The following is a 20,542-nucleotide window of genomic DNA, read 5'->3' on the forward strand; positions in this document are numbered from 1 at the left end:
ATTTAATACTTTTAAACAACTAATAATACTTTATTAGCTTGATAGCTATTTGTTTGACTAGCAAGCCAGCTGGCCTTGGACCCTGAGGTTTTTTCTCCTGTAGCTACACGAGGAGTGTTGCATTTCCTTTCTTCTGTCTGCTGGCTGTCCTTCCATACCATCTTTCGGGGAAAAGCCGTGTAGCGTTTACTGCTGTCGAGTCCATCTGCTGTGCAGTTTCAGCTGCCTGATCTTTCTGGAGAGGCTCGGGGAGAGTTACTGTATAAGTACTTAAAAATAAACTGAAATAATATTATCCTAACTCTAATGAGAACAAGCAGCCTGAAGGTGATTGGATGGATGGATGGATGGATGGATGGATGGATGGATGGGTCTGTATGTAGGCCAAAGCTGAGGATTTCCACTCTTCTGATTTTTTCTTTTTGCTTTGTGAGTGTGTTGCATCCGGCATGTGCACCGTCACTCAGGTCTGACATTACAAAAGGACACCTTAGCATGGCTGAGGTGGGCTGTGGAGCATGCTGGGAAAAGCCACAAATCATTTTCTTCCTCCTCGATGCAAATTATTACATTTATGGCCTTTTTTTAAAAAGGGATTTCTTTGTTAACATTGTCACGAGTAGGATTTTATTCTATTAGCCTAAGGTTGTTTTTTTTTTTTCCAAAGCTGAACAATGTGTCAATACTTTGGCTTTCAAATACTATACAAAGTACATTCAGATGTGCCTTTTTAAAAAACACAGTACATTCCATGACTGTTTAACATAACATGTAATAAAGAGAAGGGATAATGATCCATGAATCAATTCTGTGACATTTATCGATCAGAGGTGATCCATGAATTTCAGAAAGCTACTGAATGATGAATCAGTCTTAGAATTATTTCTATTCCTTATAGTTAATGTTCTCCATAAAGGCAGTAAATGTTTCAGTCAAACTCCATACCCGTGATTCTGATTCACAGTACTGATTCATCCCAGATCACGTCTCCAGGAGTCATTCTGCCCGTGACTCAGACAGACTCACTACCTGGATCAATCTGCCTGAGCACATGAAGGTTAACATCCTTGTTCTCCCTTCTGTTAGATGCAGACAAGCTCTCAGTCTTAAAGTGTGCTTGATCTTTTGAGTCCACATTCAGAACAGGGGGTCTTACATGTAACTTTGAATGATCGTAAACGCAACAGGTTACTTGAGTTGCACAAACTCAGCTGTCCATCCATCTTCCAACTGCTTATCCTGGTTATGATTATTTGACTGGATTGGGGTATGAGGTTTCAAGTAACTTGATTTCACAAAGAACAAAGAACTTCATCTCGCTGTTAATAAAATGCAAGGAACACAGACACACACACACAGACACACACACTATGGGCAATTTAAAGATGCCAGTTGGCATAAGTATGTGTTAGATTGCTGGAGGAAGGATACAACATACAAGAACCGCACACACACCAGCCCTGGGTGTGTAAGGCCACACTGCCGTCTACTGAGGCGCCATAGCAACCGTGAATATAGGAATTACGTAACATCTCAGTTACGAACCAAGCTCTCGATGAGGTTGCAGCTTCAAGTCTCTGCCTCTGTGCCCTTGGGCGAGGCATTTTATACCAAAGTCTGCCTCTGTGCCCTTGGGCGAGGCATTTTATACCCAAGTATCTGCCTCTGTGCCCTTGGGCGAGGCATTTTATACCCAAGTATCTGCCTCTGCGCCCTTGGGTGAGGCATTTTATACCCAAGTCTGTCTCTGTGTACTTGGGCGAGGCATTTTATACCAAGACCTCTGCCTCTGTGCCCTTGGGTGAGGCATTTAATACCCAAGTCTGTCTCTGTGCCCTTGGGCGGGGCATTTTATACCCAAGTATCTGCCTCTGCGCCCTTGGGCGAGGCATTTTATACCCAAGTCTGCCTCTGTGCCCTTGGGCGAGGCATTTTATACCCAAGTCTCTGCCTCTGTGCCCTTGGGCGAGGCATTTTATACCAAAGTCTGCCTCTGTGCCCTTGGGCGAGGCATTTTATACCAAGACCTCTGCCTCTGTGCCCTTGGGTGAGGCATTTTATACCCAAGTCTGTCTCTGTGCCCTTGGGCGGGACATTTTATACCCAAGTCTGTCTCTGTGCCCTTGGGCGAGGCATTTTATACCAAGACCTCTGCCTCTGTGCCCTTGGCCGAGGCATTTTATACCCAAGTCTGCCTCTGTGCCCTTGGGCGAGGCATTTTATACCCAAGTCTCTGCCTCTGTGGTCTTGGGCGAGGCATTTTATACCCAAGTCTCTGCTGTTGTTGATTAACTCCGCATATTTAACTGTGCATGTAATAAACAGCAGCGTTGTGTAATAAATACCATAACTCACAATCCCAAATCCTGTCAAAAATGTTTGCACCATTCCTTCGGGTGGTGACTTTAATTTACTGCTTCTGAAAATTCAGTTTAAAATGAGACAGTATGTCTAAGGGTGCATATTCCCAGAGAAATCCACCAGTATCCAGCTACAAACAATAATTGTAACTCGGACACAGTCTAGCATTTTCTATAACTATAGGGTCACCGTCAGTCAGTCAGTCAGAGCAGGCCTGGCTGGAATGAGACCTGGCCTTGAGCTGTGAGAACTGGAGGTGTTCTTCTTCGATTTCATTCCCTATTCCTCTCAGCATCTGTATGTTTGCAGTCCTCCCCCTGGATGTCCACATTACGGTCCCACTCTCACAGAACATGCATTCGTCACAGGATAACAGCAATGTCAATACCGTTCAGGCAAACTGCGTGGAAAAACCCACACCACTCCCTAGCAGGCCGAAGGAATGTGCTCATGAATCTCCAGGGGCACTGCCAGAACATCTGAGCTGTGTGTGAAACCGCAGAGACAGATGTGTGCTGTGCTGCTCTCCTGCATGTGCTGGATCCATCTGTGGGCTGTGCGTTTATTCTGTATGCCATGCCGTTTCTCAAAACCAGCTCATTTCTTTCAACAACCTTATAAAAATTAAAGATTTTTTTCCAATAAAACCAGGTACTAAAGAAGTCCTGTAGAATATCATTCCAAGCCGATTCTCCCCTAGCTCAGTCCACCACAAGGAACTGGCTGGTATTCTTTGGGTTGCCGGCATTATTGGGGTTTGCTGACCAATTGGGTAATGAAGTGTTAATACAGTAATGTGAGATCACAGCTAATATTCTGGGATCTGCCCCTTATCATCTGCAGGATTTTCCCAGCTCTGAGATTGATCCTGAGTTTGAATGAATAAATGAATGAATGAATGAATGAATGAATGAGTGTTACACATCAATTTATATGTATAATTACCTTTGCATCACTGAATGAGATCTGAGGTTTCTTGGTGACAACAGGTCACTTAGACAAGGAGCTTAATTCAGGAAAGGAGTTAGTATAGCTTGACCTTGGAGTATTTAAGGAAAGATGAGAGCAATTCATAGACCTGTTTTTAATGGCTGGATGGTTAAACTGGTTTAAGATCTGATGGAGGATTAACATTAGGAATAGGAACATAGTTGTAGGCTATAAGGAGGAATGTGGGCATTATCAAGGTCACGAAGTATCCAGCAGCCATTAGAAAACAGGCTTGTCTCTGGGGGATACTTTAGAGAAAAACATACTAAATGCATCAGTGTAGCTGCTGCATAAGAACATTCAGGCCTGCTCTCATAAGGAGTCGGGACAATACACCACCATCCCAAGAAGTAACATGAACGTGAATGTTTTATCAGAGTCTCATCTGAGTTGCAGATTCCACATTTTCTGCTCACTCCAAGTTCATTTTTGGTTCATTTGTTTTACTTATGAGATACAGATGGGACAGGGTGGGCCTACCAACAGTAGCCCAACTACTGAAGCTTGCTCAATTTTGGTCATCCCGGCCAAGTAGCTGGAAAATGCAATAGAGTCCAGCTGCAGAACTCCACAGCTCCATGATTCACAGCCAACCAATCAGATTGTGTATTTTTGTCACATGATTTGAAAGACGGAACTTGTATCCAATTCCAGAGCTGCGCTGAAAGGCCAATTGATTTATGCGTTTATGTAGCATGAATTTATCTAACATTGTTTGAGAGTAGCTTGAAGTTTAAAATAAAAGTGCTTTGATGAATAATGAGCAGTATTAAAAAGTGAGAGGAAAAATTAAGCAGGTTCAAAGTTAGTGTCTTTTCAATACCATGTAAATGTTATGGTATTATACCACAGAAATTTTCACTTAATGCAAATGCAATCTAATGTTATCGTAAGGTTAGTTTAGGGTTAGGGTTAGGATTTGAAAAGACAAAGACTTGTTTTCAGTCTAGTATTTTTTGTTGCTTCTTATGTATGGTTCTGTATTCTTGATTGTAAATATTTTAAAAATATTGTCTTCATAGATTATTTTTCTGAAATTGTATGCTTTACAACGGAATACTTCTCTCAGCTTTTATTTAGACAGTATTATCCATTTGTGAATGAATTTTCCATCAATTAAGTTATTTGGTGTGCGCGATGAAAGTTGAAGTTGAAATCTGAGTGGCTCATCAGCACAGAGAACAATGCAATATTGTGAAATTTGATTGGTTCCTCTACTAGAGCTGCAAATTGTGGAGCCGTGGAGCTCCGCAACTGGAACTCTCACAGAAAATGACTGGGGTGGGGAGTACAGTGAAGATAAGCCTCCCAAAGGCGGGGCCCCAGATTGGGCCCACCGTTGTGAGAGAGCTTCTTTATGAGCAACCTCCCCAGGTCTCACATCCAGAGGCTCGAGGCATGAAACATCATCAGTGATACGATCTGAGCTCCCTGTCGCATGCCACCTCATGCTAGCGCGTGCCACCACAATGATCAGTTTTCAGCCTGCTTCGTAAACTGCACGGCCATTTACCGTCATAAAGGGCCTGCTGTGTTCTCTCAAGGCACCAGAGATGGTGATAAAATGCTGACTGAATTATGTTGTTTAACAAAAAAACTGGTAACACTTTGCATTAACTGCATCTTCATAATGCCTTTATAATGCATTCATAGGATATTCAGTGAACTTTCATAATGCATTCATAGAACATTCATACTAGGGCGTCACTGTGTCTTCAATATTGGGGGGACAGGGATAAATCCATTAACTGACTACGTCCACCCTGCTACGGCAATGGAAAATGATGTAAAATAGCATACAGAGAAACATCCCTGGTCACGCTACACGGCAGTAAACAGGGACACGACCCGCCCAAACAACCACCTCCTCTCCAGGCTGAGGTCTGGAAAGTGCTTCTGCTGAACTGAGAGGCTCAGAATGAGCTTCTGACATCAGGCCATCACGTTATGCAACACTTAATCAACACTTATAACTCAACTCTCACTCCTTACCCATGCACCAAACACATTTATTTGAACTGTTTTGCAAATTTCTGGTCTTTTTTCAGTATAGCTTTCTGTTCTTTATTTATTACTCTACAAATTATTATATTGTTACTTTTTATGTCTTTATTGCTCACTATTTTTATTGGGGTAGAGTTGACTTCTGTTCATTTCACTGTAGATTATATTCTGACTGTATACCTTGCGTGTGACTAATCAAACCTCAAATCTTTGAATCGCTGAATCCTTGAACGTTTCAGCCAAAACGTTTTGTTTTTCCCATTTGAGCACCATCATTACATTTATTAATCACCACACACAGTACTCAGTTTCTTCGAAGCCATTCAGTTTAGGCTGATATAACAATGACTAAGTATTTTTCGCCTTCTCTGGTGTAATTCCCAAGCTTCCTCTTAAATCGTCAATGCCACAGGCATCCAGGAGGGGGCGATGGGTGGGGCACGGAGTCCTGTGCTGAGTACCGAGCTTATGCACTCTGCGGTATTTTACAGCTGGATCCTGGGGGAGACTCTTTAATCGGGGAGGTGCGGGTACCTTGGTGCACCAAAGCATAAACGTTCACGGTCGTGCTTTTCATTGGAAAGTGGTGGAGGGCAGGGTGACGGCCTGACGTTACAGAGCTTGGGGTTTAACCATCTGAGTGCCTCACGCAGACACCTTTGTGCTACCGTCCCGCCAGATGCCCAGACCTCTTAGGTCACATGACCCTCCCACAGCATCGGCCCTGTTCTCATATCGCTCGTGCTGCCCGTCTGACAACATTGACAAGTGTGTTTTCGCTCCGACGATCAATATCAGGCTGAAAGACTTGAACCACTCAGTTTAGCCCCCCTCTCACATTCTGCAGAATAACATCAAAGTCATTTAGTCTTTCATGAACCCCCCCCCCACCCCCACCCCCCATTCCCTTGCTGCGCAGATATACGCAAGGAACACCAGGGTTAATGCTGGGTTCACATGCACACATGACTCACACTAATTCTCCAAGCCCTTCCAAGCAGCAGATTTAACATGAGATTTATTTCCCTTTAAAGAAAAATAATAGAAACTGTTGCCCATATGATAGTTACTCAGAAAGCACTGTAGGTGGGCCCACAGTGATTTAGAAAAACTAAAGTGTGACATATTTATGGGCTATTTACAGCTGTGAAAATAACCCACTTGCTCACATGCCGATCCCCATGATTCCCACCCAGGAGCCAGCCTAGGGTTTTAATCAAATGATAAAATGTGACGATATGTGAGAGCTCCCCCTGAAGGCCATCACAAAAAGCCGCCGCAAGCTGGCAAGGTTGAAGTTGTGGTGAAGAATCAGAAATACAATGTAGGCTTTCTGAGTGGGTCTTTCTACCCAGGGTGATGGATTGGGGTTCAGTTACTCTTTGCCTTAAACAGCACCCGGACATCATTGTGTAAAAGTAGCCACTAGGCTACAACCTCTAATTTCTTGAAGGAGTGTCTGTTGTAGCTCAACACAGGGCCGAACACGCGGAGGACAGTGATTGGTTCCCTTCGGAAAATAGAGAGCACTCATTCCCCTTAGAAGCCAAGAGCTCTCCAGTTTAACTTTGCAAGGTCCCGATGGGCCACAGTGGATTCTTTCACAGAGGCCACGTTATGGAAACGTCACACGAAGGCCAGATATTTAATATTTTTCTTCCATTCGAAAAATCTCTCAGGAAGTCGACAGGGCAGCTTTTATTACAGATGAGTGACAACATATTTCTGTTCTTCAGCAAACCTGGACCCAGTCTTCAGAATCGGTCCAAGATGTTTGTAAAGGTATCTCTCCAGTGGGAATTCTTCCAAAGTGCTGTCGCTCAGCTTGGTCATATAAGCACAGCTCTGCATGTGTGTGTGTTTGTGTGCTGGAATGTTTAACCCCTACCCAGCCCTAACCATAACCATAAGTAACCAAGCAAAATACAAGAGTTTTTGCATTCATAGTTTTTTCATTGCAGTCACAGATTTTTATTAAATTGAGTTTTCTGGTCCCCAAAAGAGAAAAAAATGGGTATTCATCATGTTGTGGGGACATTGTGTTCCCATAAGGTAAGGTATACCCGCTTGCTCACACACACACACACACACACACACACAATGGATTGAAAAGGATTCTTTTTACAGACAAATCACCTCATTTCTACAACTGCAAAACTGTGAGGTTTGCCTTTAACCCTAAGTCTTAAAAAAAGCATTTTCCCAAGTCTGTTAAGGTTGTCATAGTTAGCATTAGCATTTTTCCCATAGAAATGAATGATCGGTCTCCACAAAGATATGTTTACCCGACATGTGTGAGTGTGTGTGTGCGTGTGTGTGTGTGTGTGTGGGCCAGGCATACATTACATTGTGGAAACCAAATGTCCCTACAATGTAATAAAAACCTGTTATTTTGATCTTGTGGGGACCATTTTTTCAGTTCCCACAAGGGGAATTTCAATTTCATAAAAATCTGTGACTGCAATAAAAAAAACTGGGTAGGAGGATTAGGGTTATGCCCACAGAAATGAAAGGAGAGTCCTCACAAACAATACATGGTCTCTGTGTGTGTCCGTGCGGGTGCCTGTGACGTCTTCAGGGACCCACAGATGGTCCACATTTTTCCTCCCTCAAAAGTCCCTACTAGATGCAGGGAAGGAGCAAAAACATGTACTATCTGCAGGTCCCTGGATTCCCAGATTGGGAAACATTGCCTTAGAGGGCCTCCCCCTCGTGCCTGACCGACCCCTCCCTAGCAGGCCAGACCGCTATATTTGTGTACCCGTATCCCCTTCATGCCAGCCCTGCTCTGTCCCCAGGTCCACAACGGTGTGACGTCAATGTTCCCCTCACAGTTGTCATAACAAGCTTGGGTTTAGTTAACATTAACCACAGCAGGCCAGATATTCTGTGTGTAAAGCACATCACACCTCTATTGCTTAAAATGGTCTCTTGATGACTCTCCTACTAACAAGGCATTCAATTACTCTGAATCACAGGAACACATCTCCCATGTTTCCCCAAATAGCTCGTTTGTCGTAAGCAGTCCGTTGTGCGCCTGTACGCCCCCAAACGCGCAGAAGTCCCCCATGTCCAGGAAGCTTTAACCCTACTTCTCTGGATTAAAAAAATAACAGACGGTCTTCCCAGGGTTAACAACCGCAGGCTGCACCGCTTTTTATAGCAGTGACCCCCGTAGGCAGCTTGTTTTGCAAACCTGTGGTCGGCAGCTTCTGTCGCCATGGCAGCAGAGTCACCGGAACCCGCCTGGAAACGTGGTCCCCCCTGAGTCTGAGATTAAAGGCTGAAATGGAGACACTGGCCAGCGATCAGTCTAATTGAACAGCAACATGGAAGCAGCACCTATTGTCCTTGGCTTCTGTACTTTAAGACATAAGTAACAGAAAAAGCAGCCATGAACGCTGATCTGGGGCTGGTTCCTCAGATACGAAGTATGATCAGCTAGTATGAAGGCATCCCTAGGAACACATCAATCCCAAGGCCACCCAGGGAAGCAGAATCCATTGTTAGCCACGTCAAAAGGGGGCACAGAAGCCTGAGAATGGAACGGAAAATATCTGCAGCCTGGGGATGGGTGCATGAAGGGGGGGGGGGGGCAGGATTTATAAAACAAGGGGAAGTTCATTCTTGCACCAGAGACAGCGTGTTAGTTCTGTGTTCTATATATATCTCTATGACCCACCATCTGTACTGGGCCGGACCCAGAACACACTGGTCCCACAATAAGTCAGTGTTTCTTGGGTGTGGCGTGCAGCAAGCAGGACAGGACAGTCTGGGCCAGAGAAGACAGAGAGTTAGTACATTCCCAGGTCATGGAACCTGACCTGAAATGCACAGACAGGCATGTTAATGTGCCCAAGGGTGTGGTGGAACATTATAATGGCAATAAAGTGTTTTTAGTCCACAGAAATGTTTGATTAGGTCACAAATACAGCTATTTTAAACCATGCAGCTCCAACTCTGGCCCAGAGGCTGTGATTCAGATGCATTTGATGTCCTGTAATTTTTTTTACCAACCCAGGGCGTGGACCTGTGGACTAGTTTAAATTACCGTAAGACATTTCTCGGGGGGGGGGTTAACGGAACGACTAGCATATGTAGCATATCACTGAGTTTTCTAAACTCATTCCACGCTCTTTAGATCTTTAGTGCCTGCACAAAACAGAAAGCCAGAGCTGCAATGTCCTGGCTACTATGCTGTCTCCGCATTTGTTTGTGCATTTTATGGTTCCTGGTTCCTTCACATCTCCAGGGTTGGAGGTTCGAATCTGTGGTCTGTGTGGAGTCTATGTGTTATGCGAGTGTGTTTTGGCTAGTCTGATTCCACACGTTCACATGTAGTCAGGCTAACGGCTGTCACTAAACTTTCGTGTCCTGTGATGGACTGCTGTCTGTGAACTCCTGCCTGGTTCCTTATACTGGACGACGGATGGGTGCATTTAGTGCACTTTACACCCTACACTGGACTTATCTGTACAGCCGTGACCATGGAGGTGGACTGTTTTGCAAACAACCACCTGAACAACAGCCTACATCTGATTGGGTAACCTCAAACTGGGCGTGGTCACATGGGCCTCAGGCTGCACAGGGGAGGGGTCTGGTTTGCATGGGCACCACGCCTACATTTCTACTATTACAGGGCAGACTCTGATCTACCCCAGCTTTGCTCTCACCTCTCACAGGACAGCAAGATGGGATATGCGAAAACCAACAAATCCCTAGGTGTTTGTAGTTAGACATACTTATATAAATGGCCAAAAAAGCATCTGTCTTTATTCACTACGCTTATATACAGTATTTCCCTCACAGTAGATATTTTTGCTCAGAAATGTGAGCTAACTGATCTGCCTCATTTTGGGCCATTCTGCTTAGAGCAAGTGTATTTTTACTATTTCTGAACCCTTCATAACTCACCACACTGGAAGTTGCTCTCGTTCATTCTGCACAAAGCATTGTGTTTTTGTAGTCAAAGCAGCCGTCAAACTTTCATTCCAGTGTCGTATTTGGGTAAAGAATAAGGCGGTAAGCATTTTTCCCTATGATCAGGAGATGAACTTGCATTCTTTGTTCGCTGACAGGCAGCGCTGCTCTGGGGCTAATCAAAGCTGACCGCAATCGTCTGGCCAGCCGTGAAGCTTTCGTTCACACGCTGCTTTCCTTGGCGGCGCTCATGCAGGAATGGGGTGGGGTCAGTCAAGAGGAGGCGATTAACGCCAGGCCCTGGCGAGAAGAAACCAAACTGGTGTGTGACTGTAGCCCCTGCGAGCGTATGTTACACAAGCATGACGTCTTAGGCTAACTTTAGATTCTTTATTTAGCTTTCAGGTGCAAATTTTTTCTCCTCTTTCGGCTAATGGAGCAAAGAACTAATATTTTCTTTCTGCTTAGGAGTTCCATTCCGGCAGTGATGTACGGAATTGGTGCCGTCCAGCCACGAGAATAGTGCAGCCCCTGTATAAAGCCTCCCAAACTTACAGGGGACACTAAATTTGCTTCAAATGTTACTCATAACCTCAGGCTTGCTTTAATTGATACTGATGGGCTGGTTTAAATTTCTGCCACCTGGACAGAACGTTCAGGGTGATCACATCCATTCAGTATGCATTCAGTATGCTTCTTAAGGCAGTAACACTCTGGCAATAAACCAACACAGCTAGCTGCTTTTCTTTTCTTGTTTGGTATGGTCCCCCTGCCCCAGTCACCCTTGTGATACCCTGGAGAAATTTCAGTGATTGGACTTTAACTGCTTCTCAGTAACCCACTAAGACCTGGGATTATGTTATCTGTTAAATGTGATAGGAGTCCCTCACATAACTAGCATTATTAGACTATGTGGTGATGGTTTATATATGTTGGCATCTCAAAAGCAGCTACAGATTTGCTGAGTTTGTCACCTGGAGCAAACAAACAATCCAATCAGCCCATCAGATCATATCAGCCTAGCCTGCCTTTGCAGAATACAAGCAGATGTTGTTTGTAGACCATAACAAATGTTTAACAGATAAGTTGGATACAAGTATGGAAAAGGCTAGCTATTGTTATCTCTTCAATACGCGATCAATATCTCAGTGCTAATTAGGGAAAATGTATGACAATAGAGATTAATTATTGTAGATAAATATTATGTGGAAGGAAATCACGGAACCTGTGAGCTGCATATGATAGTATTGCTGGATATCTTACTTTTTCATTGTATTCAACTGTTCCACCAAGATGTTTAAGATGTTCAGTTGTTTCTGCTACATTTTTGTAGCTCACTGATCCATGACTATTCTTAGTTTTGCCAAAATATAAAGTGGATTAATTTGCCCTTCAGTGATAGGATTTTAGAATGTCTAAATGTGAAATTACTGTGTCAAATTACAACTTAGAAAGCACTCCTGCTTGGTATGTAACACATAAGGATGTAATTGATGCAGATATTTCTTTACAGTAAAACAACATAGTGATTGAATTTACTCTAGTCATTCTGGCTGAAGATGACTTTATGACCAAAACATCACTTTGTCAAATTGTCAGTAGGAATCTTGCTGTTTTCACTTCGGGTCCAGCTACTTAACAAGATCAGTGATGTAAGTCACATGGACGAAAGTGGCTCCCAGCATGAGATTTATAGTAGCTGCTGCTCACAGCCGTTACATCTGGTGCTGCTTTTTGTGTTTACAGTGTCGTACTATGGGAACAGTTTCTGCCGCATCCACGCCGTTCAAGATGTCTCCTCGTTCCAGCTGTCCCTGCAGTTTAAGACCAGCCAACGCAGTGGGCTGCTCCTACTGGCTGGAGGGAACAGGGACTACCTGGCCGTAGAGCTCAAAGAAGGCCGACTGCGGGTGAGAACAAATCTGGCAGACTCCGTCACGGTGAAAGGAAGGAAAATGTTATTCTTTTTAAGATCATGCCATTTGTCCAGGGTCACTTTCATTTATGTTGTTGCAGTTAAATCTTTTGTGTGGCTGAATTCATTGACTGAATCAGCAGGGCATTTCCTGAGATCTCAAATTGGTTTCTCTGATTTGCAATTCCAGTTTCCTCTTCATTAAAAATTGCTGCCTTCCTAGAATTGCTATGGATTAACTGTCAAAAAATAAGAGTACATCAGGTCGAATATATACTGATGGATATTGTTCAACTGTATGCTTCACATAGGCCGTCTTCTATATCCTCCAAAGACCTTTTAAATGACTTGATGGCCTGAGTGCTATGACGATGTTACTGCCTATTATGTCTCTAAGAATTACCATGTACTTGCACTGCATTACCTGATCTAGCAGCTGCCCAATTTTCGGCTTTTCAAGAATTGCAGGCAGACCCCTTCAAACGAATCCAACCAGAGACAAATTACTGACCTTGAGTGCAGGACTGAAATTTCCTTTTGTGCTGCAGCATATGTGGTGGTGCCAAAAAACTTTTCAGGTCGGGCCAAAGCATCAGGGGGTGAATCGTGATTTGTGTCCATTGTAATGCAATTTTCTTATTCATGAAGCCAGAGAAACGCTCATTAATTATACAGCAATGGCAGCATCAATGATGCAGCACTCAGAAAACAATGTAAATTGCTCCTCTGTCATTTTGCAATGAAGTTCCCGCCATTATAATTCTATAATAAAACATCTTACAGATTATGCACGAAACTGGATTAGTATCAAATATGCTGTCATTAAACCCTCCATAAATTGTGCATGGTAAACAAAAAACTCATCATTCTGATAGTGTTGGATGGAATGCTTCATGTGGCATGGAGCCAAAATGATGACAAGTGAACTGAAAGGGTTGTATAAATGAGACGGTGGATAATGATCAGATCCCTCCCATCCCGCAGGTGCGAATGGACATAGGCTTTGGCGTCATGGCGCTGTTTTCACCGGTTGGGCTACGACTGAACAACTTGGTAGAACACACGGTGAAGGTCACCCTGCAGAGATCCAGCCTGGATATGGCAATCAACAACTTATACAATGACTCTCTAAGCCTCCCCTTAATAGCTCAGGAAAGCCTTAACATTGACTATGGAGTCTTTTTGGGGGGTGCAGGTAGCATACGGGCAGTTTACTTGGATGAAACCATCCCACCTCTACGAGGCTGCATAAGCAATGTGGTCTTCAAGTCCCACAACTTTGACATCTTGAAGTCAGAGCCAACAGAGTGTGAGGAGACCAAGGAAATGTGTTCAAGTGAGTTTGATGCCGAGAGTGGAGAGGCAATCAGTTTTATAAGCCCTGATTCGTTCATATCATTTCCAACATGGACGCTGGCTGACTCCCGGATACTGGAGTTCCTCATGAAGACCACCATCGAGGATGCACTTTTAATTTTCCACTCTGGCCATCAAGATGACTTTATCGCACTTGGTTTGGTGACTGGCTATCTCAAAGGTCTTGTCGACCGTGGTAGTGGGATGATTGTGCTGAATAACACCAGAATGCGATTAGATGATGATCAGTGGCATCGTATACAGGTTGAGATTAACCAGAACAGGTTTACTATGACTGTGGACAGTCATTCTACTACAGCTTCACTAAGTGGTCCTGAGATTCTGGACCTGACTGAAAACCTGTACGTTGGGGGTGTACCAGCGAAGATGAAGGAAGTGTTTAGAAACACTGGATTGTTCCCTCGCATGGAAGAAGAGATCACGTCAGAGTCCTTTATCGGATGTTTGGGGGAAATAAAAACAAACCATAGAGAAAGAACCTTACAAGATGCCTTAGTGACCAAAGACATTCATGTTAAATGTGAAGGAGATTACGATTACTCAAGTTCTTATGAAGAGACAGTTACAACAGCTTCTCCCATTAGAATCGTACACTCTGATTTTGTCCCCAATGAAAGGCACTGTTACCCAGATGAAAACACGCCAGAGATTTTTCGTAATATTACAAAGCTCCTTGACGTTACTCCTCTGCTAGTCCCTCAGAGTGGAGAGGCTTTTCTTGACATTCGCAATCTCCAGCCTACTTTTGATTTGAATAAAGCTGGTGTCAGACAGTCTCAGATTATCTTCACTCTTCAAAATGATCCTTGGTATGGAATAGTGGATATGAACATCAACAGTAAAAGAGCCAAAAAGTTTACTCTTCTTGATGTGGTCAATAAGAAAATAAAGTATATGCATGACAGCGATGAAAAATATGGAGATTACATACAGTTGGAAGTTTTTATATACTCTTCTGTTAATCTACCAGAGTGCTTAAAAACTTCCAGAAAGTACGTCCTTCCAGTTAAATTCAAACCTGTCAGTGACATACCCCAACTAAGTGATGAAGTAATCGCCGTTGCAAAGTATGGGCGTACCCGTTTGAGTCCTAACCTAATAAAAATTATGGATTCTGATATCCAATGCGAAGAGTTATTTGTCACCATTACATCCAAGAAACCCATGGAAGAGGGTTATTTGGAAAATGCAGAGGATCCTGGGAGGAGCGTCAGTCAGTTCACATGCAGACATCTCAAAGATGGGGAAATTTACTATGTTCACAAAGGCGGAAATGTACATCAGATCGATATGCAGATATCAAATGGACATTCTACTGGTCCAGTTACTACCTTGAACTTAGAAGTAACACAACCCAGTCTGACCTTAGTCACAAATACTGGCCTCTTACTGTCTCAGGGGGCTGCTTCTCCCATTGGCATTCAGCAACTATCAGTGTCAGCCATACCGAGATATGGAGATATTCTGTATAATGTAACCCATCCCTTGAAGCTGGGGAAACTGGAAGTGTTAACAAGCCATAATGCAATGAAGCAGGTGACATCATTCCGGCAGGCTGATTTGGAGCAAGGTGTATTAAGATACATGAGTACCAAGACAGAAGATCAAGGGGAGATAGCTGTGGAACGCATTCAATTTGATGCCCACCTTGGAAAATTTATTCTGCCAAACAACACATTTTTAGTTAAGATTACGCCATCACAAATAAGGATGGCAAAAATTGTTCCACTAGAGATAAAACAGGGACATACAAGGGTAATAAAACACACAGAACTCGAAGCTGTAATGAAAGGGAAGAACACAAAGCCAGAGTCTATGAGATATTTCATTTTAAAGGCCCCGACCATGGGAACTCTACAAATTCACAACAAAGACCTGACTCAGGGGAGCAATTTCACTCAGCAAGATCTCAGAAATGGTTATTTGAATTTCAAAGTAAGGGTCCACAGAGCTGTGGATGTGGAGGATCAGTTTCAATTCCAAGTTTTTGCAGAAGAACAACATTCTCCAGTGTACACCTACCCAATAAAGATCCTGGCTGACCCAGATGTTCCAGTCTTAACTAACAAAGAGCTTAGAGTGATGGAGGGTGGGGAGGGAATTCTTAATGATGCCATTCTATGGGTTCAGGCTCAAAACTCAACTGATTTTGTGTACAGGATCACAGAAGATCCCAAGCATGGCCGTATCATCAGAGAGTCTCCTCTTGGGCAAATTAGATTTGAAGGAGCTATTAGGGTGTTTAGCAATGAGGACCTGCATTTTAATAGACTGACATACAAGCATGATGGATCTGAGAGCAGTGAGGATCAATTTACTTTTGCTGTTTTCAAACAAGCAAAGAGAGGCACAACTACTGAACCCGAGGAGAAAGACGTCTTGAAGGGCGTTGTCAAAATAATGATATTATCTGTAAATGACCATGAGCCCTATCGGGTGGTGGACAAGACCTTCAACGTGGTGCGAAACACACAGCGTTTGCTGACTACGGACGACATCCAGTTCCAAGATGATGACTCAGACTTCAAAGAATCCCAGCTTCTGTATATGCGTGCAGGAATCCTCTCTGGGCACATTGTATCAGCCGAGGACAGCTCCCAGTCCCTCTTCCGCTTCACTCAGGCTGACCTTAGGGACAAGAAGGTCCTTTTTGTGCACCATGGTGCAGACCGTGAACAGTTCCAGCTGCAAGTGTCTGATGGTCGTCACACTATCACCGCCCTGCTTCAGCTTCAGGCCGGCGAACCTTATCTCCATGTGGTGAATAACTCTATGGCTGTTATCAACCATGGTAGCACCAAGACCATCAATACAAGTCTGCTGAGTGTTGAGTCCAACATGGATATCAGAGACCCCAGCGAGATTGTATATGAGATAACATCACCCCCAGGTGATGGAAGCGTTATCGTCAGTGGAATAGAAGCTTCTGTCTTCACTCAGGAAGACCTGAGAAAAGGTGTTGTGTCATACCAGCATGATGAACAGAGCTTGAGGTCCAAGGACTCTTTTGCTTTTCGTGTCAAGTCTAAAGGCTTGTCTGAGAATGGTACATTCAGGATAAAAATATTTAAGCAGGGTTACTTGTCAGAGCCTAAGGTTATAACTAACGAGATAATCTTATGTTACATGGGGGAGCACACTAAAATAAGCCAAGATCATCTAAAGGTATGTATACACTCGTAATCCTTTTCATTCTTTTTCTGGGTGAAATTCAGATGGAAATGTGTTCTGTTCCTTAGCTATTATTGAACTGCATTCAGAATATATTTTAGAGATTTTAGGCAATATAGCAAACTTATAATTACTAAGGTAACCTTCAGATAGACCACAAGCTCACTACAACCCTACAATGGATAATTGGTTATGAAAAATGGATTATTAGCTTTCAAAGATTCAATATAATAATAATAATAATGGTGAGCCCATTACCCTCTACTGGAAAAGTGATTATGGAAGATAGATGAAATGAGAAGTGATATTTGCAATTCTAATTAATATTGTTTTAAAAAAAATTGAATATTACCAGTGAACAATATATATTGCCATAATATAGGAGCTTCCATTTAAGAGCTTGCACCAACAAATATGTATAGTACTGACCCTTATCAGAACGGCCTTACATAAAATCCACACTTCAGTTGTTTGCAATTCCTTTCAGGTGGAGCAGGCAGACATCTTACCCTCAGAGATGGTGTTCACCATCAAGGAGCCTCCACAGCTTGGTCACGTGGTCATGCCGATACAAAACCCAGAGAGCACAGTGTCGCCCAACATGGACTACATTCACTCCTTCTCTCAGGAAGACCTGAACCAAAACAGGGTCTACTATATCTCCTCGCTGGAGCTGGGCCGAGACAGTTTCAGTGTGGATGTCAGCAATGGCTTCACCACCTTGGACTCCCTGAGGGTTTACGTGGATATCGTCCCACACGAAATTCCAGTGCAGGTGGTGGACCTCGTAGTCAAGGAAGGAGGCAGCACATCTCTAAATGACGCTTTAAATATCTCACATCCCTTGTATAGCTCCTACCACGTTGACTTCATTGTAGAACAGAACCCACGACACGGAAACATCCAGTTGTCTGACAACTTTGATGATTTGAGTGCCTTCACCTGGGATGAGGTGAGTCATTATAAAAGTTATTATAAAATGAAATTTGTTTTGGGGTATTAAAATAGTATTGACTACTTGTTTAGTCATAATTAATAGAGAAATAGAACATGGCACAGTCAACGGTACCTAAAACTTTGTAGGGACACTCCTACCCTTCAGTATTTTGGCAGTTGGAGGTGGTGAATTATACAAATATTTGTCTAAAGTGCTCTTCTTTGTCACTGGATATCCAGTAAATCACATAGAAAAAGATCAGGATATATATGTTCACCATATCCTTTGTGAATAGAGCAGCGTTCCCTAGTTCTGGTACTGGAAGGCCAGTCTGCAACAAAGTTTGCCGATTTCTCAGCTCAGACACACCTATTAAACCTGGTCATTAGCTGACTAGGATGTGCTTGAGCAGGGAAATCTGCAAACTGTGTTACAGATTGGTACTCCAGGATTGAAATTAGGGAGCCCTGGAACAGAGTGACATTTAAATTAGTAACCTTTGTGCAACAGCAAATAGCTACCTTGGGGAGAGGATAAGGCCATATTAAACAACTGTAAATAAATGTTTTGTACTTAGTGTATTTAAAAAGTACAGAAGCTAACACACCATTGGCATCTTCATTGCTTCTTTCAAAACTTAATGACAGTTCAGACACTCCTAGACATGCAAATAAGTATCTTAATAACAGATTTTTAAGGTAATGATCACAAAATATCAAATTATTTTGACTTGTATTTCATCTGATCCATTATGAATAGTTTAAAAAGTTTGGGAGTTTCCTCTTGTCTTCCTAGACATCGGTCTTACTTGCAGTAGGAAACAATTACTATCACTCAGGCGATGTAGCAATTAGCGCATGGAGTCCTCTGGAAAAATATTGTTTGTGGCAGCACACTCTGTGACGAAGTCACCAAGAAGCTTTACGCATTTACGCATGGAAAGAGAAAGAAATAAAATAAGGGGTTGTTGTTGGAAAATCTCCCTTCGTCCAGGACATGCCATTCGGCATAGTGAGGTCGGTTAGTCACTCCACTGAAGACCGGCATAAGTACCCCTCTACATTCACCCTGTTAGTCTGCTTTTGGAAAAGGGGTGGAAAAACTGACTCTGAACCCAGAGAGCCAGAGCCAAAATAAATGGGCCCATTACGTTGCCATGACGGTGAGGGTGTGCTAAGCCCTCAAACGCTTCCACAACACCTGTCACATAGACTCCATTGTTGAGTCTCAAATTTGTCGAATATTCATAAAATAGCCATGACTTAGCTCTGATTATCAGTTTTTAAGAAAACCAGTTGAACTTTGTTATCATTTTGTATTCACACTTACATTACAAATCTCAGGTTGCTTTGTATGAATGGGTTGGCTTCGCCCACTATCATCATCATCATCATCATCATTATTATTATTATTATTATTATTATTATTATTATTATTATTATTATTATACGTGTATGTGTGTGGGTGTAGGTTACGTATGCATTACATCGTGGGGACTAAATGTTAGTTTGACGTTGTGGAGACACATTTTGTTTGCATTTTGTTTGGTTAGTTATGGTTAAGGTCTGAGCTTAACCTAGAGGTTGTTATTATTGGGGCTAGGGTTATGCACAGGGAAATGAATGGAGAATCCCTGTACAGATATGCATATATGGACTGTGTGTGTGTGTGTGTGTGTGTGTGTGTGCATGTGTGTGTGTGGATTAGGTTTATATTACATTGCGGGGACCAAATGTCCCCAACGATGTGATAAAAACCTTATTACGTTATTTTTAACGTCGTGGGGACCATTTTTCAGGGCCCCACAAAGATCTGTGAATGCAATAAAAAACTAAAAATGGCAAAAGTCTTTGGTTACTTATGCTTAAGGTTAGGGGTTAAGGTCATCATATTGGGATTAGAGTTTTCCCCAAAGAAATGAATGGAGAGTCCCCACAAAGATATAATTACAAACCTGTGTGTATGTGCATGTGTGTGCGTGTGTGTGTGTGTGTGTGTGTGTGGACCTTAAGGTTGTCATTATTGGGATTAGGGTTATGCCCACAGAAATGAATGAACGGTCCCCACAAAGATGTGTGTGTGTGTCTGTGTGTGTGTGTGTAAAAGGTTCCAGTTGCTTAAAGGTCCATGCCTTGGTCTTTCTTTGCTGGTTTGGATGGCCCTGTAGCTTAAGGTGAATAACCTTGAATGAGTTGCAGGCACCGGAGGCTGAACGTTCCGCCAGGGTTTGGGCAGCATTTGAATGATGTTTTTGTGTCCGCATCAGGCGGGATGGAGAAAGCTTAGTTAAGACTCCAGCTGTTCGTTATTACAGAGGGTTTTATTGCGACCTCCCTTCCTATGGAGCACCGCAGAACAAAATGTACAGCTAAAGGCTGTCCTTTCGAACAGGGCTATCACTGTAAAGTCACTCTTTCAACATGCTTACGTTGTTGGTGGTGCCCGCGTGATTATTATTCACCCAATCTTTCGCTGACCTTCCCCTAGGTGAGGAATGGCCAAGTCTACTACGTACACGACGGCAGCGAGACCACCAGCGACAGATTCACCCTGCTGGCATACATATCCGAGATCAGCAGGCAGAGTCAGCCGATCGACGTAAATGTCACAATCTCTCCTGTCAACGATGAACCACCCAGATTGATTCGCAACACAGGCCTGGAGGTCAGTATGGTGCTATTCTGCATTGCCTGTTCCCCACCTCCAACCACAGCATGGGCCTTAGGGCTCCAAAGCTCGCTGGAGCTTGGATTTGCCGAGCTGGGGATGCGGGGTGGTGGGGAGAGTTTCCCACAATCATCTGGAAACCAAGAGTATGATTCAGTGCTTCGACTCCATCTGTGGTTGCACGTATCCCCGGCAACATA

The 20,542-nt window shown here is 43.2% G+C and overlaps 1 protein-coding gene across 1 annotated transcript in view; it reads left to right on the plus strand.

Moving 5' to 3' along the window:
• The window catches only part of cspg4 (chondroitin sulfate proteoglycan 4), a 45,529-nt gene that overhangs the window by 11,623 nt on the left and 13,364 nt on the right, over positions 1 to 20,542 (plus strand). Inside the window, exons 2-5 of the mRNA XM_023822802.2 lie at positions 12,022 to 12,185; positions 13,175 to 16,732; positions 17,226 to 17,690; positions 20,163 to 20,339. Of these exons, the coding sequence (XP_023678570.1) occupies positions 12,022 to 12,185; positions 13,175 to 16,732; positions 17,226 to 17,690; positions 20,163 to 20,339 (4,364 nt within the window). The remainder of the gene's footprint in view (positions 1 to 12,021; positions 12,186 to 13,174; positions 16,733 to 17,225; positions 17,691 to 20,162; positions 20,340 to 20,542) is intronic.

The sequence above is a fragment of the Paramormyrops kingsleyae genome, chromosome 13 (assembly GCF_048594095.1).
Source record: "Paramormyrops kingsleyae isolate MSU_618 chromosome 13, PKINGS_0.4, whole genome shotgun sequence".
Taxonomy (NCBI): Eukaryota; Metazoa; Chordata; class Actinopteri; order Osteoglossiformes; family Mormyridae; genus Paramormyrops; species Paramormyrops kingsleyae.